At 35.2% G+C, this 20,219-nt stretch overlaps 3 protein-coding genes across 4 annotated transcripts; 1 reads left to right on the forward strand and 2 right to left on the reverse strand.

The window, feature by feature from the left end:
- Window positions 1-213: 213 nt before the first annotated feature.
- Window positions 214-3,341, forward strand: LOC104093082 (small ribosomal subunit protein eS4-like). Its single transcript, XM_009598796.4, has 5 exons — window positions 214-303; window positions 1,700-1,777; window positions 1,871-2,051; window positions 2,492-2,589; window positions 2,710-3,341. The coding sequence occupies exons 1-5, from the start codon at window positions 301-303 to the stop codon at window positions 3,142-3,144; spliced, it is 795 nt and encodes a 264-aa protein (XP_009597091.1). The 5' UTR covers window positions 214-300; the 3' UTR covers window positions 3,145-3,341.
- Window positions 3,342-6,808: 3,467 nt separating this feature from the next.
- Window positions 6,809-15,786, reverse strand: LOC104093081 (transcription initiation factor TFIID subunit 15b-like). Of its 2 annotated transcripts, XR_685564.4 has the most exons (7): window positions 15,148-15,786; window positions 14,692-14,800; window positions 10,073-10,709; window positions 9,636-9,786; window positions 9,473-9,554; window positions 7,044-7,241; window positions 6,809-6,926 (listed from the first exon to the last, which is right to left on the reverse strand). XR_685564.4 is itself a non-coding variant. In XM_009598795.4 (6 exons), exons 1-6 carry the CDS (start codon window positions 15,611-15,613, stop codon window positions 7,139-7,141), a joined length of 1,548 nt encoding a protein of 515 aa, XP_009597090.1. In that variant the 5' UTR covers window positions 15,614-15,786; the 3' UTR covers window positions 6,928-7,138. The 2 variants fall into 2 exon arrangements, 1 of the variants encoding a protein (XP_009597090.1); XM_009598795.4 differs by lacking the exon at window positions 6,809-6,926 and having other exon boundaries at window positions 6,928-7,241.
- A 1,611-nt stretch (window positions 15,787-17,397) lies between these two features.
- On the reverse strand, window positions 17,398-19,042 carry LOC104093080 (LOB domain-containing protein 12-like). Its single transcript, XM_009598794.4, has 2 exons — window positions 18,775-19,042; window positions 17,398-17,781 (listed from the first exon to the last, which is right to left on the reverse strand). Exons 1-2 carry the CDS (start codon window positions 18,931-18,933, stop codon window positions 17,476-17,478), a joined length of 465 nt encoding a protein of 154 aa, XP_009597089.1. The 5' UTR covers window positions 18,934-19,042; the 3' UTR covers window positions 17,398-17,475.
- Window positions 19,043-20,219: the final 1,177 nt, after the last annotated feature.

Raw genomic sequence — 20,219 nt, forward strand, 5'->3', positions numbered from 1 at the left:
TAACCATAGTTATAATAAAAGTATGTATAAAATATACATATCATGTATTCAAGTGATTGATGTAAACAAAGTTTTTTTTCTTTTAATAACTGGTCACTTAAAACGTCTTTTTATGGGAATAGTCAATTGATTTGAGGCCCAAATTATTAACCCAATAAAAATCCAGCCCAACCTTGCTCCAGCCCAGTAGATAGAGGGCTTGCAAAGTTAAGTACTTAAACAAAATAACTAGGGTTTAATTAGCTCTCTCGTCTTCTTCACTGAAGCAGGAAAAACACAGAAAATCCTTACACCAACAAAATGGTTCGTTTTTCCGTCCTCCATTTCTTCACTTAATAAGATTTTAGTATATATTGTATTGTAAATGCATCTATTTGTTCATCTTTTAGGCTTGCTGAGTTTTTGTTACACTTTTTTTTCTTGTGTTACAGAATAGTTACATGGGATGGTATATATAGGCCTAAAACGTCTCTATTACAGTTTTTTAATTAATGGGTTTTAGAGATCTGAATTTAGCAACAAAAAAAAATTCAGGCGTTTTTTCCCTGTATTTATTTAATTTTGTGTTAGTACATTTTTTTCATGTTTTATAGGATAGAGTTACACGGGAATTTTCTCTTCGACCTAAATGTGTGTATTACAGTTTTTTAATTAATGGGTTTGCAGAAAAAAATGGAACTTTTTGTGAAGGGCTTATTTGGTTTGTTTTGATTTTGCTCTGGTTATCCATGTTATCAAGAAATAAATTATGTGAATTGTTTTTTGATTTAAGGATCTGTACAAGGTTTCATTTGTGTTATTTCTCTATAGGCCTAATCTTCATTTTTTTTTTCATGTATGGGTTTTAGGCAAAAAAAATTCTTGTTTAATATTTTGTAGAAGACAATGTAGAGAACTGATGGTTCTAGAAAAAAAATAATTTTTATAGTATTGGACGGAGATGGGTTTAAACTTTAAATGGAGCAACATGGATAATGAGGATTCATATAGCCAACTAATTGAGGCGTTGTAGTAGTAGTTGTAATATTTTGCTTGTGAAACTTTATGTGATATTAAAATGTACCTTCATGTAGTCTCCTTGCTGCACAGAGACTAAAAGTAACCCCAACTGACTACACATCAGTTGGTTTTTGTCCAAAGTGAAAAGATCATCTTTAAGAAGTGGTTTGTTTTGGAACAAGTCAACAATTCAACGGTGCAGGTCATCGTGAACGGAATCAGTATTTCTACGTGTAATTGTGGACAGTGTACTGGTTGTATGTAACTAACGCAATTCCTAGTTCCATCATTTTCTCGGGTCTATTCTATTGTCTTTGTATTGTACTCGTTCCATTTCCCCTTTCCTGAGATTTTTCGGGAAGATCAAAGAGACGAGTGTTTATATGGGATTGAGCTCTGTACATGATTTACATAACTTAATTTATAGTTTTAAAATGGGTTCAGCCATTCAATGGTTCTGACACTATAACTCTGTCCCTTCGGTATGGCTCGTGAATCCTGCAAACCTTGTGCATATGAAAAAGTGTATTCTTTCTTGAGATAATTTTGCTGTTGTTCGTTTCTAGTTATCTTCTTAGACCATAAAATGGTTGCCTGGCTCTGTTATATGCATCACACTATAGCATACCTGCGATGCTTTACGTTGTTGAAACGTATTGGTTGATTTATTTACTAAACTTGGGTTTACATTTATGTATAGGCTAGAGGGTTGAAGAAACATCTGAAGAGGCTCAATGCCCCGAAACATTGGATGCTTGATAAGCTTGGTGGAGCATTTGTAAGTTAACCCTCTTGGTCATAGTCTTTTCTATGTAGTATTAGATGATTTGGGGCTGTATTAGCTGAACATTTTTCTGTTTTTCTTCTATAGGCTCCCAAGCCATCCTCTGGTCCACACAAATCAAGGGAATGCTTGCCGTTGATCATTATCTTGCGAAACAGGCTGAAGTATGCTCTCACATACAGAGAGGTGATCTCAATTTTGATGCAACGTCAAGTTATGGTCGACTCCAAAGTTAGGACCGATAAGACTTATCCAGCTGGTTTCATGGGTAAATACACTTATCTACATCTTTTGTTGGTTTGGTATCTTTTCTTATACACCTTTCATTCCATCTTATACGAAAGTCTTACTTTTTACAGTGTTTGAACATCTGATTTATGTATTATATTGAGACACTGAAAAAAATATTGATACAATGGTTGAAAAGTTAGTTTTATAGTGAAAACATCACATTTCTGTATATATCTAAATGAATTTAAATTCTTAAAGTTGTTTAGAAAAGAGAATTGTTTCTCAAAAAGGAAAGAGTGTGGTATAAATTAGAGTTGAGGGGATCCGATGGATGTGTGAATCTTCAAATTAAGGGTGGTCAATTTGTCTAAAGAAGTATATGATTCAAGAACCAAGTGACGTTTGTTGTATTTCTTTCCATTGTAGTATGCCTGGTTGAGCTCATTGACAGTGAATAATGCTATTTTCTGTACACAGATGTGGTTTCAATTCCAAAGACTAATGAAAACTTCCGCCTCCTTTATGACACCAAGGGCCGATTTCGTCTTCACTCAGTCAGGGACGAGGAAGCCAAGGTAGCTTAATATTCTAACTTTTTGCATTTGTGACGAATTTATGTGTTAGATTCTTTTCTGTCCTCTAAATGTTTATTATTGTTAAACTGCTCTTATTTGATTTTTTTTCTCTTTTGGCAGTTTAAGCTTTGCAAGGTCCGATCTGTTCAGTTTGGCCAGAAGGGAATTCCATACCTAAACACTTACGACGGAAGAACAATCCGCTATCCCGATCCTCTTATCAAAGCCAATGATACCATAAAGCTGGACCTGGAATCCAATAAGATTGTCGATTTCATCAAGTTTGATGTTGGGAATGTTGTGATGGTTACTGGAGGTAGAAACAGGGGACGTGTTGGCGTTATTAAGAACAGGGAGAAGCATAAGGGTAGCTTCGAGACTGTCCACATTCAGGATGCGCTGGGACATGAATTTGCTACCCGTTTGGGTAATGTGTTCACTCTTGGAAAGGGTACTAAGCCATGGGTTTCACTTCCTAAAGGTAAAGGTATTAAGTTGTCCATCATCGAGGAGGCACGGAAAAGGCTGGCCGCTCAATCAGCAACTACTGCTTAAATTTTCTTAGTGGTTTCATCCACCGTTCAAGTCAATTTCACGCTGTTGGAGCGTAGATGGAGAGTTAAGTTTTGCAGTTTTGAGTTTGAATGTTTCGGTTTGTTTAGCAATACCTATTTTATTTTGCGAACTGCCCTTTGAATATTTGTTTACTTTGAATATGAGAGAAAGTGATTAAGACTCCTTTATGGATCAAATCTTGTTCTTTTGGTTCTAAATGTGCTTTACTGTGACCAGGTTTTAAGAGATATTTTGATAGCCCCGGTACTGCTTTATTAGCCCCCCCCCCCCCCCCCCCCCCCCCCAAAATAATGATTCGCGCCAGTTTGTTTTCATCTAATACTCATTTATGAGTACTTGCTACCTTATCATCACAAAGTTATTGGATAGGCAGGTGACTTTGTCCATCAAGGTTTAGGCCACTAGGCTATTTCGAGTGTGCCAAATTACTCTCTTTTGTCTTCTGATTTCTGCTATGAGCTGTGTTAAAAATGGTTGTATCGACTTGGTTTACAATTTTTTAAGTTCTTGTTTAGTTGTTTCTTTTCACATCGTTTTGGTGTATAATATGCATGACTAAAGAGTATAGGCTAAATGGATTTTGGTAGATTTTTAAATAAATTTAGTAAATACCTGTTATAGGTTTGGTTTTAGGCCACCAATCTCACTGAGGTAAAGCCTTTAAAAGTGCAGTTGGATCTCACGAGATTGTATGCATTTTGAAAGCCCTCAAAGATGTGGAACAGTACCTTTAGTAACTAGTTTCTAACATATGTTTTGCTTTAGTTTCATTGACAAACTCGTTCACTTGATAAATATAATGTGTGGTTGCTCAAGCTTTATCAGTTTTTACTTAGATACTTGAGATGGTAGATAATTTGCTCGTTTGAAATGTTTTTGGGAAGGGAGATAACTTTAAACATGAAATTACCTCACTTCGCATTAAGGTTGTAATTATGTTCTCATTTTGTCTATGATCTCGATGATGTATTCTGGTATTCTTTTCACCTTACAGCGGGTGATTAGATTTTACTGATCCCTTTGTTTCCATAGTTTGTCATACATTGAACACACAATCATGTTTGCTTAAATTTCAAGGCATGTCTTTCAGAAATTAGCACGGCGTGACCTCCAAAGGGGATGTTTTGGCGGAATGTCCCTATTTCTTAAAGCTTGAAATTCTTGTTTGATGGTAGAAAATAAAAGTTAATGATCAATTTACTGTTAGAATCGTTTGAATGTTGATAATTTGTGCTTAAACTTTTAGTCCAAACATAAATTTTAGTGATTTATTGTAAAAATCGCAAAATTTCATTCTTGGACCTAGAAAGTGTTAAAGAAGACAAAGTGAATCTTTTTGATTTGGTCTTATTCGACTAGATTGGTGATTGTGATTTTTTTTGTGTTGGTATTTGGAAGCTGTTTCAAATATGAGATAATTTGGAGTAGATTTGGGGTGGTTTGATCGAAATTGAAGTTGAAAATTTGAAGAATGCTTTATTAAAATAAACCAGAAAAAACATGCCAATCCAATAGGTTTCGATGAATAATTTAACAGATAAGTAGACAAAATATAACATCAACTCTACCGATCAGGTAGAGAAATCCCTGAAGAGCTGAAGTATAACAATCTGGTAGACTTCAATGAATAGATTAATAGATAAGTAGAATAATAATAGCATCAACTCTATCGAATTAGTAAAAAAAATCCTAAAGAGCAAAAATATGTCAAATTGGCAGACTTCAATGAACAATTCAATCCAGTAAAGAAATCCTTGAAGAGCTTGTGTGGGTCCACAGTCATTTTTTAAATACTGCAAATTTTGAAGACATTCCGCTAGACCATCCAGAAAAGTCCCTTTTGTGTAAATCTCAACATCTAAGATGATGTCTTTGGGTTAATGTTCCGTTAGGGATAAAGGACAACTGAAACTTCTTGTTAACGACGAAGTGGTGAAAAAATAGTTTATCCACTTATATTTTTTTTTTCACCGCTAAAATTCCCTTTCCCTCCACCACCATTGCTACCGTTTCCGCTACCATGAACAATATTGAGGAAAATTTCAACCAAGTATTCATGGAGCGGGAAATCAGAAACTCTGAGAGTTCAATACATTAATTCAAAAGAAATGAGGTTTGGCTTTAAATTCAGTTCAATTTGTTTTGCTTTTATGATACTAAGATCCAGTTACAAGAATTTCTTTCGTTGGAGATTCACATATGCCCTGATTTTCCTCAGAGTTACTATAGGAACTTGGAATGTTGCTCGTAGACTTCCAGATGAAGATCTTGAGATTGATGAGTGGCTTCCAGATGAGGATTTTGAGATTGATGAGTGGCTTTGTATAAATTCAAAATTGTTCATGATAACGGTTATGGTGGCAAAGGTGGTGGAGAGAAAGAATTTTGGTGGTGGAAAAATACATAGAAGGGAGGGGTAAAATGAGTTAGGGTCGCTGAGGTGGTATGCTACGTGGCATCCATCTCATAAGATGTCATTGCCACATAGGATTGGATGTCCACCTTGCCCAAACTTAATAGAAGAGGGGTATATTTAAATCAGAAGTATTACGACATAGGTGTATTTGAACCCAAAGTATAACGAATGATATATTTAAACCTTTTCTCATAGTACAAGGTTATATTTGGACCTTTTCAGTAGAACAAAAGGACGGATTCGAATTTGAAACGCAAGAGAGCAGCCATTATTAGTATTTAGTAGTACAAGTTTGTCAAAATCACCATTACTACAAGAAAAAAATGCAATAGCAGAAAGTAATCACAACTTTCAGACATTTCGAGCATCTTTTCAAAAGAATATCCCATCACTGCAGCACTGGGCTTGGTTTTGCCAAGGAAAGGAAAAAGAATGATCCTCCTCCTACTTCGTCGAGCAATCTCCACTTACGTGAATATAGGACCCATTTTATTCTTGAAGCAAAGAACCAAACCAAGAACACCATTGAGAACAGATCGACCACTATGACACTAGTAATACTGCCCACTCCGGATAGACTCCTATAGCTCAGCAGAAGGGGACTTAGCACCTCCACTGAAATGGCATTCGTTCAAAACGTTATGTAGGTGCCACCCTTAGGAACATCAAATTAGCTCCTGGCCACTTGATCAAGCTATGTCGTCCACATCAAATACACAAGCTATAGCATTCTACTTCTCCGTTCTCACTATAAGTTTCCAAGTCAATACCATTGAGACTACGGGAAGCTCGGTCAACAAACAACAGTCTACCATTGAGACTACGGGAAGCTCGGTCAACAAACAACAGTCTACCAACACCTCAATTTTATGAAATGTAAAACCATAAAAGAGAAGTGGATAGAGAGGAAGAGACAATCCTGAATCTCAAACTCCTTCACTCCATTCTGAACTTGTAAAAAATGCAAGACTAACCAAAGTCTGATTCTTTTCTCTACCAAGTATGCCACAGTATTGAGGACCCAGCTCAGCAATCTCAAAAGATATAAGAAGATTCTTTGTACTGGCTAAAATAGGCTGATTCTAAACTAGATGGTCATTTCTGACCTGGACATTAGCTATAACCATAGAAATGATAATTATAGCTCGAAAAAATTTATGTTCTAGATGCACCTAAAACATCACATTCGGCACCATGTGAAGATGCCAGCATGTGCAAGCGCACACATGCAAAAACATTATCAATCAGCTGAATTAATGGAGCATTTTAGATTTTTCAAAGAAGCAACACTCACCTGAACATTTCAACCTACCTTAGCAGCATTTTGCAGAACATCCACTCGCCTCTATAAAAACATTCACATAATAGCTCACATTAATCAAAGTTTCAAACTGGGGAACCCCTTAATGTTGCAGACAGCAAGGAGGAAAAGGGTATTGCTCAGAGTGAGTGAACAACCTACCTCTTTGTCTCCAGCTAAGGGAGTACTATATCATGGAACTAATTAAAAAACCCTCCCACCACATATTTTTAGTACATAGATTGTCTGGTTGAATTTCAGTAGGGACGTGATCGGTTTCCACCATGAAAATTTCGGTCTGGACCACAACCATAGTTATCTCTGCGCCGGTCACCACCATATCCACCTCGACCACGGCCCCTATCAATCAATATAAAAAGTCAGCATAAAGGATTCACATAACCATCTTCTTAGAGATATTTTACTCTCTAGGCGGACACAAATATACACCCTCAGAGTTCACAATAAATAATTAATTCCCTCACATTATCTAACCCATAAACAGAATGATACCACCAGACCAATAGATTAGACATTTTGCCCACTTTAAGCTAAAATTTAAGAAATTAATAACAAAAGAGCACAAAGTGATATTTAGTTGGATGGTTACAAGAGGCTAGAGAAGGAACCAGCGAGCAATCAAAGCTGATAGAAACACGTTAGGATGCTGTCAAAAGCTTTGGGGTCACCAATAAGGAGTGTTTGTAGGTGCAGACAGACCGAGGGTTAAATGGATAAAGCGTTTGAAAACACTCAGTATAGGGAAGTATAATAGATAATATGACACACTCTCAACTTGATACTTTCAGTTTAATCCATGGTGATACACATTCTGCGAGACTAAGGGGGTTAAAACCAGTTCGGCGTAACCTGCACCTAAGCATAATGTTACAAACATCATTTTTACAGCAGCTACAACAACAATATACCCAGTATTATCCCACCGTGGGGTCCGGGGAGGATAGTGTGTACCAGTGTTTTAAAAGGCGTGGGCGTAAGGCGGGGCATTTTACATATGCCTCAGCGGGGCGTATAGGTATTTAATTTTTAATATTTTATAAAATAATATAATGACAGTTAATATTTAAAAATTGAAGAAAACTATATATATGTGCGCTCCATCCCCACAAAAAACTAATCAAAACAATCTATTATACGTTACTTACAAGCACAAGTAATTTGAGTCTAAAAGAATAAAGTTTTCTATATGCAGGAACAAAAAGAATGATTAACCTGCAATTTGAAATTTGAATTTGCTGCTATGAAGAAAAATGTAGTTCTCTTTGTATTTGTAAAAAAAATTAAACATTCGTTGCTTTTGGGAGATATTAGCAGACTAGCGGACAAGATAAAAATTTGGGAAAATCATGAATTAGGGCTTAAATCAATAAAAAAGGTCTTTACTTTAAATTTAATACTTTTGAGTTCCTTTTTAAACCTTTTGAGTAATTACCAAACTGACTTTTGAGAATTTGGGTATTATATGAAGGATTAATTCAACAAATTTTGTTTTAATTTGAAAAAGTCTCTGGGGCTTACTTCTTACTAAAAAAAACGCGCCCCGAACGCCCGGGTGTACGCCCCAAATTGCGGGGCGTACGCCTCTTGTGATTTTCGCCCCACACCATCGCCCCGAGGCGTTTTTTGTACGCCTCGCCCTGGGGTTCGCCCCAGAAACGCCTTTTAAAACAGAGGTATGTACGCAAACCTTACCCCTACCTTGTGAGGAGAGAGGCTGTTTCCAATAGACCCTCGGCTCAAGAAAGCATAAGCACCACATTAATGAAAATATATACAAGCAGCTAGTGCTTGAAATTAAACTTGACGGTTTGAAAAATAAATTGAACTCCACTATAGAATCTTTAAAAAAAAAAAAAAGGGAGGGTGGGGGGGTTGGGGATGTAGGTTGGCGCATTCATCCAGGACCGGTCACCAGCCATTATAAGATCACTAGTAACTAAAGTGAAAATTTGCAAATAATACTTGCAACATTAATTAGAAAAAAGTGAAAATTTGCAAATAATACTTGCAACATTAATTAGAAAAAAGTACCTAGATGTAAACTTTCACTGCAAGTAATACAAAAGACAATCATTGACATCCATGATTGCTCAATCTTGCAAATTCTTCAAAAAATATAAAAAAATGATTGTCTAAAAAGTTAAACCTCTTTGGCTTTGTCAAGGCTAATATGAAAGCATTATGGTTTACAAGGCATACTAGTTCAACCAGCTGGAAATAATTATGGTCCTCACCACACATAAGTATACTACAGCAATGGTCCAAAACCCCCAACCACTAGCAGAGTACTTAGATAAGAGCAAAAAAGATGGTACAAAAACCAAACCACTGGTGGTTTCCACCAAGTAGAGACAATTACAGAACGATCAAACTGTACCAACTAGCAAGTAGACAATTCCATAATCTCATTAAAGACGTGTTAACTCTGCATACATGCCAAGGCATAACTTCAAAGATATATGTGCACTCTTAACATAAGTGAGGAACAACAGCAAAAGCTGGAAGTCATGTGAAATGAAAGTAATTAATTCAAAAGAAGATTGATCAAAGGATAACACCATATGACTTACCCAGAACCATATGCTGAAGGATCCTTTGGTGCAGACTTCTCAGCCATTGCAACACTGATCTTATAACCTCTGAAGTCGTAATCTGGTAAACATATTCATGGTTAGCGGGTAAGGCATTTACTGCATAAGGTAAAAAAAATCAATAATCGTTCTAGTTTTTTACTATTAAAAAAGCCTCCAGCTGAGTGCGCTGCAGAAGGATCTTCATATGACAATACTGCATCTCCTTTGTTATTTCCTTTTTCATCTGTATATATCTTTATGCTCCAAGGCCACTGGTCTTTGTAGCCTCGTTTTTGCTTGATTCTTGCCACCTACAGATTAATGAGGAAGGAATTAAGCATCATTCCAAGGCATAGACTACCAGCTAGTCACAAAAATCTATCACTTCTTCTGATGATAAAGCCAAGGCAATATTTCTACGATCAGTAAAAGACAAAACATCAGAATACTAAGTATCCAGATATGTTATCTTCATGCTCCAAGAACCAATACCACAATGAACGACATGGAGTTGTGAAATAAAGAAAAATAATGTACTGCTAACAGAAAAAAATAAATCTGAAACGGAAATAATAACCAAAAGAAATTTCATATTACTTGTCCAATGCTTCCAAAAAGCTCTTGGAGTTCTTCAATGGTGACACGAGGGGGCAAATTTGAGATGTATATTCTTGAGTTGTCACAAGAATCTCCACAATGCTCATCACACTGCTTGACCTTCGCTGGAGCCTCAGCACTGCTATGACTACCTACTTCTTTTCGAGGACCACCACCATATCCTCCTTCTGGGCCACCCCGACCATCACCACGTGTGTCAGATTGTATATTCCGACCATAGCCAGCAGCACTAGCATGTGAAGGGGGATATGATGGAGGTGCACCACTGTAACTTGCTGGCGGAGGAACTGCATCAGGGGCGTAGTCTGAGTTGTCACCGTAAGTATTGGACGGTGGTGGATAGCTGCTATCAGGGCCTCCATAAGATGGACGAGCAGCTGGAGGACCCTGACCATAACCACCATCAGCTCTTCCCTGATTACCAGCATACGAGCCATTTCTATTGCTTCCGCCACTCCCTCTATCATAATTATCACCCCTCCCCCCTCGATTATTTCCATATCCCCCACCACTTCCACCTCTACTGTAACCGCTACCACGATCATCATTACCCCCAGGCGAAGGTGCACCACATTTATTACACTCAACTCTTCTAGCAAAGTTCAAGTTCCCACAACTACATTCAAATATGCCATAATTAGTAATTTCAGACAGGAAATTAAAACAGCTATTATTTCATAGTTCAAATGAGATATTTAATAGCTAATTAAACCCAAGAGAATATAACTTTCATACTAATACTTCACAAAACTCCATAGAAATTGAGAACACATCAAGCTGGTTTCAATTTCGATCATCAATTCACAAAATGCTGTTTTTCATAGAATGATATGGACATAATTAGAGCTTGTAATGAAGACAAAGACAATCAAAATAAAATTGCACTGAACTTTGAAAAGCATAGCCACTTGTTGTCTTTAGGCAGATACAATGTGGATATAAAACCAATCACACCCTATGTTCAAGAATCCCTTTGTTAATCATTTTTTCATGACCTAGAAATCCATCTGGGGTTAACCCTAGAGGACCAACCGCAGCCCTCAAAAATCGGCAAATTTGTTCCATTTCGCATAGTTCATGGGCAAATTTGACCCCTCGTTATACCCCTCTACTTTCGAAAATGGTCTAAGAATACCCCTCGTTATACTATTGGGTTATCTACACCCCTGCAGTCATACTTTGGGTTCAAATATACCCCTCATTTAAACGGAGGGACACGTGTCATCGTCCTGTTGGTCAATTCTAAATATCTCCTAATTAATTAAAAAGACTCAATACCCATACCCGAAATTTTTTTTTTTTTTTTGTAAAAACAGGAAAAAACTAAAATGTTTTTTACTAAAAACTGAAAAAAACGAAAATATTTTTTTTTCCAGTTTTTAAAAAAAAACTGCTTTAAAAAAACTGAAAAATATTTTCTAAAACAATATTTTTGTAAAAACTGAAAAAAAAAAACTGAAAAGCAATTTTCTAAAGCAATTAAAAACTGGAAAAAACTGAAATACTTTTAACTAAAAACTGAAAAAAAAGAAAATATTTGTTTTTTCAGTTTTTACAAAAACATTGCTTTAGAAAATTGCTTTTTAGTTTTTTTTTCTTCAGTTTTTACAAAAATATTGTTTTAGAAAATATTTTTCAGCTTTTTTTAAAGCATTGTTTTTGTAAAAACTGGAAAAAAAAATATTTTCGTTTTTTTAAGTTTTTAGTAAAAATAAATTCCAAGTTTTTACAAAAAAAATTGCTTTAGAAAATTGATTTTCAGCTTTTTGTTTTCAGTTTTTACAAAAACATTGTTTTAGAAAATATTTTTCAGTTTTTTCTAATGCAGTTTTTTTATAAAAACTGAAAAAAAAAAATATTTTCGTTTTTTTCAGTTTTTTTCAGTTTTTACAAAAACAAATTGCTTTAAAATATTGCTTTTCGGGTATGGGTAATAATTCTTTTTAATTAATTAGAAGATATTTAGAATTGACCAATAGGACGATGACACATGTCCCTCCGTTTAAATGAGGGGTATATTTGAACCCAAATTATGACTGCAGGGGTATACTATTTTCGAAAGTAGAGGGCTATATTTGGCCCTTTGCCGATTCACAAAATGCTGTTTTTCATAGAATGATATGGACATAATTAGAGCTTGCAATGAAGACAAAGACAATCAAAATAAAATTGCACTGAACTTTGAAAAGCATAGCCACTTGTTGTCTTTAGGCAGATACAATGTGGATATAAAACCAATCACACCCTATGTTCAAGAATACCTTTGTTAATCATTTTTTCATGACCTAGAAATCCATCTGGGGTTAACCCTAGAGGACCAACCACAGCCCTCAAAAATCGGCAAATTTGTTCCATTTCGCATAGTTCATGGGCAAATTTGACCCTTTACCCTTGTTTCCAACTAAAAAGAATTGTTCGTAACAAACTGATATGATTTTAGAATTTGAATTAAAATGAAATTTTAAGTTGGAATGAAGTACCAACTTCTTAACCTCTTATATACACTCCTATATTGACACATAAAATCAATGTTCCACAACTTCCACTCATTATGTAGCAATAAAAATTGCAATTTTCTTGCCAATTTCTATCTTAAATTTCTTTTGTGTATTTCAAGCATACAATGTTGAGATTTACATGAATGTGCATGGCACTATTTTGAACATATTAGCGATGGCGAGAGGAAGACCATGAAAACAAATGTCTCAAGACATGTATTGAATTCAAACCTTCTAAAACTAAATTCTCTTTTAGCTTCTTAAGATTTATTGTTCATAATTGATTAACTTGCTCTAAATGATTCTCTTAATTAATCTTCATTATACTTCTATTATTTTCAGTTTTAATTTTTTTAAATTTAATTTGAAACTATTGTCCAGTATGCTTTAGCTCCATGATACTTATTTTTGGCAGCAGGAAAAACAAACTCACCACCATCAGATATCCTTGGTAGCTTTTAATTTGTAGATTGTTTCTTTAAGATTATTGGATGAGCTATGTAATTTATTTATGTAGGAATAACTTTAATAATAGAAGTCTTTTAGTTAAATCCTGTTTTCATCTTGCAACTATTTATAATATACATGTATAAAGGAATCTCCATGTAGTAGCATGTTTTGAAATACTTCTATGACCAATCAAGTTAATTACCGCAAAGATCTATAACTTCTTTTCTTTGCTTTGCTCTGGTTGTATTTGATGATTCACAATACAACAATTGAAGAAAGTACAAGGAAACATGCAGATATTTAATGTGATTTTCTAGGCTGTTTAGGTGTATCAGTGTTGCGCAGAATAGATTTTCAATTTCAAGGTCATCATTCATGTCAAGTATTGGGCATTGTCAGCATTAACCGTAAAATGCTTCTTTGAGGGTTCTTTGAATTGATTAAGCTGAAGATTCATGCAGCAAGAATAAAAGTCAAAGTTGCACAATCTTTGAAGTCAATGATTTTACAACTAACTTTTCTCAGAAATTAATTTTACCCTTTTTCAGAGTTTTTTTTTTCCTTCTAAAAATAAGATCAGTTAGGAGTTGAGACTAAAGATTGCTCAACCATCCAATCCAATTTTTTGTTGAATAGCTAAACCTAAAAATATGTAGAGTCTCCTTTCCTTTCTATTTTTTGGGTTCAAGTTTTATGATGGGGTTCATGTTCCTTCCTTCTGCTTTGAAAGTAACTGAGCAAATGAAATCTGCTTTAAGCTTAACTCGTGGAATCCCCTAACCTAAGTCACTCGCCTTCAATTCAATATACACTAAGAAAAAGGCAAAAATAAACTTGAGCATACAGAAGCAATGGGTTAAAAGTGGTTTTCATTTCGTTTTTTAAAAGATGGGAAACAATTATAAACGCAAGGTTTGAAAATGAATTTGGGGTTAATTGAATGCAAACTCACTTTCTCTAAATGTGAGGTACATTCTGCTATTGGGTAATGCTTGCAGGTTACATTGCGGGAATCGAGGCTGAGATGGTTCGGGCATGTGAAGAGAAAAGACACAGATGCTCCGGTCAGGAGGTGTGAGAGGTTGTCCATGGCGAGTCTGAGGAAGGGAAGGGGTAGGCCTAAGAAGTATTGGGGAGAGGTAGTTAGGCAAGACGTGTCATTGCTCTAGCTTACCGAGGATATGACATACGATAGAAAGGTGTGGAGGTCGAGGATTAGGAATGTAGGTTGACAGATAGTAGTATGTTCCCCCTAGGCGTACCAGTAGAACTAGGACTATTTTTGTATTATTTTATTCATGGTTCTTTACTATTATTTGATGTGTCATTTACATCGTTACCATAATACATTGTTGTTACTATTGCTTGCTACTTGTTGCTTTATCTCCACTGTTCTTTGAGCCGAGGGTCTATCGGAAACAACCTGTCTATCTCTGTAAGGTATGGGTAAGGTCTGCGTATACACTTCCCTCCCCAGACCCCATTTTTTTTTTTTTTTTTTTTGTTGTTGTTCTTAAGGAAGCCAAATAACATATTTGACATCATTAATATTCTTTAGTATTGTCCGCGCGCGATGCGTGAGTTCTAATACTAGTTGATGATAATAAGCAGAAACTCCAAAAGAATCAAGAAGGATACTGAAAACCTTACTTTGGATTAGGGCAACGCCAATCACCTTCCCTCCCACTTCCTCCACCGCGACCACCACCTCTTCCACCGCCACCACCACGATCTCCTCCTTGATATCCACTACCACCACCTTTCAATTTAGACATATATGGATAAGAAACCATTCTCAATATAGACCAGTTTATGAGTTTTGAGTTCTATGGGTATTCTAGTATTACAGGTAAATCTCTTGATAAATATTAATTAGTAATCTCATAAATGAACAAAATAACATGTATAATCGGGGTGGATGTAGCCTTTCGGCGCCGGGATCCGACACGGAGCATAAATTTGAGTTCAATTCTAGAAATCATGAAGGTTGAAACCATCGATCTTAAATCTTGAATCCGCCTCTGCATGTATATAACTTATTAAACTCACAATTTATATCTTATGATAATTTATTCTACAAAATTTGGAACAAGGATAGTCTAGTACCTTGATTATGGGAACTACCACCACCATATCCTCCACTTCCTCTTCCACCGCCTCTGTCACTGTTACCATATCCTCCGGTGCTGCCTCCATAACTACCACCTCCCGCACCATATCTTCCACCACCCGATCCACCATATCCCCCTCTGCTGCCCGATCCACCATATCCTCCTCTGTTGCCCGATGCATATCCTCCTCCTCCAGAGCCACCGTATCCACTGCCTCCAGAACCACCGTATCCACTGCCTTCAGAACCACCGTGTCCACCGACACCGGAGCCACTGTATTCACTGCCAGCGGAACCACCATATCCTCCGCCGCCGGAACTATCATATCTACCAGTGCCTCCCGAGCCACCGTATCCATTTCCGCCCGATCCACTGTATCCATCACCGCCGGAGCCGCCGTATCCTCCGTCAGTAGGCGGCGGGGAAGATACGCCGCCGTCGTACCGGTAATTACCAGCCATCGTCCGCGGCTTTTCTTACGACGAGTATCTGAACGATAGAAACGAGAGATCCCGTGAAGGCCGGGTCGAGCTCGAATTATATATTGCTGAGTTTGGTATAGTGAAAGAGGAGATTTTTTCCCTTGGGTAGTAGAGCCACGTGGAGGCGTGGTCTTTTAGTTTCTCTTCTTTTTGACTCAGAACAACTTGATATCTCTAGTTACAGTCTCTCTATTTCTGACCCTTTCATTTCACGGGCTCTCAATTAGACACATTAATTTGTACAAAACCATACTTCTAATGCGGATGCGAATTCAAAATTTAAAGTATAACGACATCAAGGAAGATCTCAAATTAATATATAACGTAATAACATAGTCAAATATTATTAGGTAATTAGTGTATTTATTAAAATAGATATAAAATCTGAGTAAAAATTATTGATTTTATGTGAATTCATACTTTATATGATAGATCTGTCTCTGTTCATAACAATTGATCATACTTAATATTCCCCTCGCTCCAAAAAAAATGATATTTTTTATATTTTGAGAGCCATACAAATTGTTCTTTGATCACGACTTTTTTCATGTACTTTTTAAATATTTTGAATTGTTAATTATTTTAATTTATAGTACTTTTTATACCGTTATTAAATAAAAAATCTGTGTCCATATTCATTGTCAAATTGAAAAAGTTTGACTCTCCACACGATCCAACATCCATTTTCTTCCTTCATCTTCATGGACCACCACCCGTGATATAGATAAAACTATCAATCATAATTAACATTTCACTAACTGAAACAGTAACAAAAATGACTTTTTATTTTTTTAACGTCAAATATTTTGAAATCAAGATAATTTGCTATTGCGACTCGTATTTGAAACCAGAAATAGTATTGTGTAGTGATACAAAAGATTTACTGATTTAAATGTCAATTCATGATTTAAATGTAAATGTTAACCCTACTTAATTTTTACTCCACTTATGTCATAGGCTACGGTTTGACTGTATATAACCGCATTATTTAGGCGGTATTTGTCGCTCTTTTTCTATGGTTTTCTTTCTTTTTTTCTTCCTTTTCCTTTTCGAGTTATGTTCTTTTAGTTTTTTTTTTCCTTTCCATTTTCCAGTTAAAATTCACTTCCCCTCTAGCTCTCTTAATTTCGGTCTTTCCTCATTAGCAATTTTTTTATTTATAAAAAAAACATTTAAGCCCTCTACCTTGGCCTTAGAGAGTGATAGACCTATAGATAGCACTAGATTGGGTTCAACTGAACTCATTTTAAATTTTTATGTTCAAATCATAAATTATATGTGAAAACCATTGAAAAATAAATTCTTACATTTCTCCATGTGACTTATAGGTCATGAGTTCGAGTCGTGGAAGCAGCTACTAATGCTTGCATTAGGGTGTGCTGTCTATATCACACCTCTAGGGGTGCGGTCTTTCCGCGGACCCTGCATAAATACGAGATACTTTTTGCACCGGACTGCCCTTTTTAGTTAATTTAGTGATAGACGCTATATATTTAACTCGTAAAATTTAAATTCTAAATGTGATTATTCTCCGAGATTTATGAAAAGCAAATGGTGGAGCTGCCTTGACCACCACCACCCAAATCGGAACTTGTAAAAAAGACGGACAAATTATAAAATTCCTCAGCTAAGTACTCAAAGTGCTACAACATTTCATTAGTTAGGCGTCTAAAACCTCGAGCTTGTTAAAAACAAGATGAACAAGTAAGCGAAGTGGTAAATCCAACAATGGATTAATTTGCAGGTTGGACAAAACTCAGTACTTGAGGGGCTGAACCATATATATACGTGCCAAAACAAAAGAAACAGTCATAAACATTTCAGAACCCAATTCTCTCAACTCAGAATCCACAACGTCTAAATTCTTCTCCCGCCACTAAGTAAGGGCTGCCAAAGCTCAGTGCTTGAGGAGTTGAACCATCATATTGTTCCATTTGAATTGCAGGCAAATTAGGAGCAGACTCTTGCTGCATTTGGATGCATAATATCTCTGTTTGGGCCATAGCCAGTTGCATTTCTAACTGTGAGACTTGATTTTGTAAATAAGAGATTGCACCAACACAACCATAAACAGGATCTCTCATTCTTGCATTTGCTTCATACACTAAACTGTTTACTGCATCTGCTCTCTGCTGTATTGGAAGTTCCTGAATATAAACAAACAAAACATTGAAGAATTAACTTAAGTAGCTCTCCACCCAACTACTTAAACTAAAAATAGCCGGCGGATGTATAGGTTAATTATGTATGTACGATATATGTATAATCGTGTATAATTAGTGTATAATCTATGTATACTAGCTAAAAAAAGTAAACAGTAAATCCGATCAACTATTTGTGTTAAATCCAAATAACATTAACCTAGACAAAATAAATAAATCATACAGATGTTGCATAACATGAACATAAACAACCCTGTGAGCCTAAAAAAGTATAGACGCGTTCCAATTCAAAAACTGCTTCAACGACAATTATGTCCTTCCAAGTTCCAACAAAAAATTAGTTCAGACTTTATTAATAGGTCACGTTAAAGCAATTACAGATATTGTTAATTGCTATAACTATAAGCATTATTTGGTAACATGATAAAAGTGATAACTACTCCTAATTTGTTATGAGTAATTAGTTAAAGTACACCGATTATCTTATGTGTAAAAGTAAATCTCTCATGTGTAAAAAAAAAAAAAAGATAGGATCATAAAACTAAAAATAAGTTTGTAAATACCCATAAAACTATTTGACCTAGTTAAAGAGGAAATGGGGCTTTTAGTTTATAGTTTAAATTATATTCATTTGCGCTGCAAAAAATATTTATTTAATCATGTCACTTATGCGGATCCAACCTGTAATTTTATCACCGATTCCATCTGAAGTCTATAAATTTTTGCGTAAATTTTACTAACACTGCAACAAATCAGTAGGTCCGAATCCATAATTTTAATAGTTTTTATGCTAAGAATCCTAAATATTGAACCAAAGAATTAAAATTCTAGATCTCCTTCTGCTTATAAAGCAATCATAGGTAATCTCTACGATAATTATTAACTAATATACTCTGGTAAAAATGGTAAAGCTATTGATATCTTACAAAATATTTAGAAACAAAATATGAATCAGATTAATTAAAAAATAATTGAAACCTGTATCATCTTGCTAATATTGCTAGCACCAAAAACCTTGTGAACAATGGCAAACTTGTGAGGGTCATCTGGAGGGAAGTAAGGAGCAAATATGCAGTCTTTGGCACAACGACGCCTTAATAATTTGCAGGAAGCACAAGGAGAAGTTCCTCCTCCCATTTTAATTTGTGCCAAAAAAGACAATTACTCTTGAACAAAGAGAAACTTCTCTTTAATGAGAAGGAAGAGAGAGGAGATAAAGTAATTATACAATTATGGCTAAGCTAGGACAAAGTGTGTAGTTTGGAATAGAATGATCTGGGAACACCTATTTATAATGTTTTTGCAAAGTGTGTACAATTGATAATGTACATTTTTTACGGTAGCTAACACCTTGTTTGGATGGTTGTTACCTATTGTATTGTATCGTATTATTACTTTACATACAATGTTTATTTTGATTGTTATTTTAATTTTATTGTATTGTATTGTTAAATCCGTCGTTACGTAACAACGAAAAATGTCACTTTATATAATGACGGATTTGGTGTGGTTACATCGTTACCTTGCTTTTTTCTCTCATCTTGCCATTTCTTATTATTAAATAATTATATTTTATCATTTACCCTATATTTTTTATATAATAATTCTACTATATATCCTAGTTTTTCTTACTAATGTTGCAAGTTTATTCTTCATGTTATTGGTGCGTGATATCATCAAATGACGGAAAACGATACAATCTATCCAAATGTTTCATCATCAAACAATACAATACAATATGATACATTATGAAAAGACATGTATCAACCATCCAAACAAGCTGTAAATGTTTATGATAACAATTTTCATACCAGAAAACACATTTATCTATTTTTTGCTTTTTAATTTTTGCACTATCAGGATACATTTACCTAGTTTAGCAAGTAGCTCGTTTTATTTTCAAGATTACAAAGTTTTTTTTTATGGAGGGTTACATCATACATGTAGAGACCTTTTAGATGACCTGACAGTGTAAAAGTTTTTTATATTGTCTATATTAAACTTGATGATTTATGACTTTAACTGATATATAGGCACGATTATGTAACATAATTACTATCAAGTCAACTAAAAAATTGCAGATAACCGTTCATGATATAAAAAAAAAATGGTAATATGAAAAATAGAAGTTCAACATGCTAAATTTACATTACCAATGTAATTTTTTTTTTTGCACTAATAGTATCTATAATTTAATCCATTATTTACAGGCCAAAAGAAGATCTATTTAAAGACTATAAATAAGACAAAAGAGCAATAAATGTATGGGAGAACAACTAGGGTTAGGGTTGAGCAAAATGGTGACTAACACGATGCAAAAACCCTAGCCCCAAGTGAGAGAAAGATAGACTCGACGTGAATGTTTGTTTGCGGACATTCACATGGAATTAAACATAAACACTTGGTTAATGACTATGTTTTTC

Source organism: Nicotiana tomentosiformis, chromosome 2 (assembly GCF_000390325.3).
Source record: "Nicotiana tomentosiformis chromosome 2, ASM39032v3, whole genome shotgun sequence".
NCBI lineage: Eukaryota > Viridiplantae > Streptophyta > Magnoliopsida > Solanales > Solanaceae > Nicotiana > Nicotiana tomentosiformis.

Excerpts from the sequence above, each read along its gene's own strand:
- LOC104093082 (XM_009598796.4), top strand. Across the intron at positions 2,052-2,491 it reads TTATCCAGCTGGTTTCATGG|ATGTGGTTTCAATTCCAAAG; the intron begins GTAAATACACTT and ends TTCTGTACACAG. Across the intron at positions 2,590-2,709 it reads TCAGGGACGAGGAAGCCAAG|TTTAAGCTTTGCAAGGTCCG; the intron begins GTAGCTTAATAT and ends CTCTTTTGGCAG.
- LOC104093081 (XM_009598795.4), bottom strand. The coding sequence starts at position 15,613 with ATGGCTGGTAATTACCGGTACGACGGCGGCGTATCTTCCCCGCCGCCT. Across the intron at positions 14,801-15,147 it reads TGGTAGTTCCCATAATCAAG|GTGGTGGTAGTGGATATCAA; the intron begins GTACTAGACTAT and ends CTAAATTGAAAG. Across the intron at positions 9,787-10,072 it reads TTTTTGGAAGCATTGGACAA|GTGGCAAGAATCAAGCAAAA; the intron begins GTAATATGAAAT and ends ATTAATCTGTAG.
- LOC104093080 (XM_009598794.4), bottom strand. The coding sequence starts at position 18,933 with ATGGGAGGAGGAACTTCTCCTTGTGCTTCCTGCAAATTATTAAGGCGT. Across the intron at positions 17,782-18,774 it reads ATATTAGCAAGATGATACAG|GAACTTCCAATACAGCAGAG; the intron begins GTTTCAATTATT and ends GTTTATATTCAG.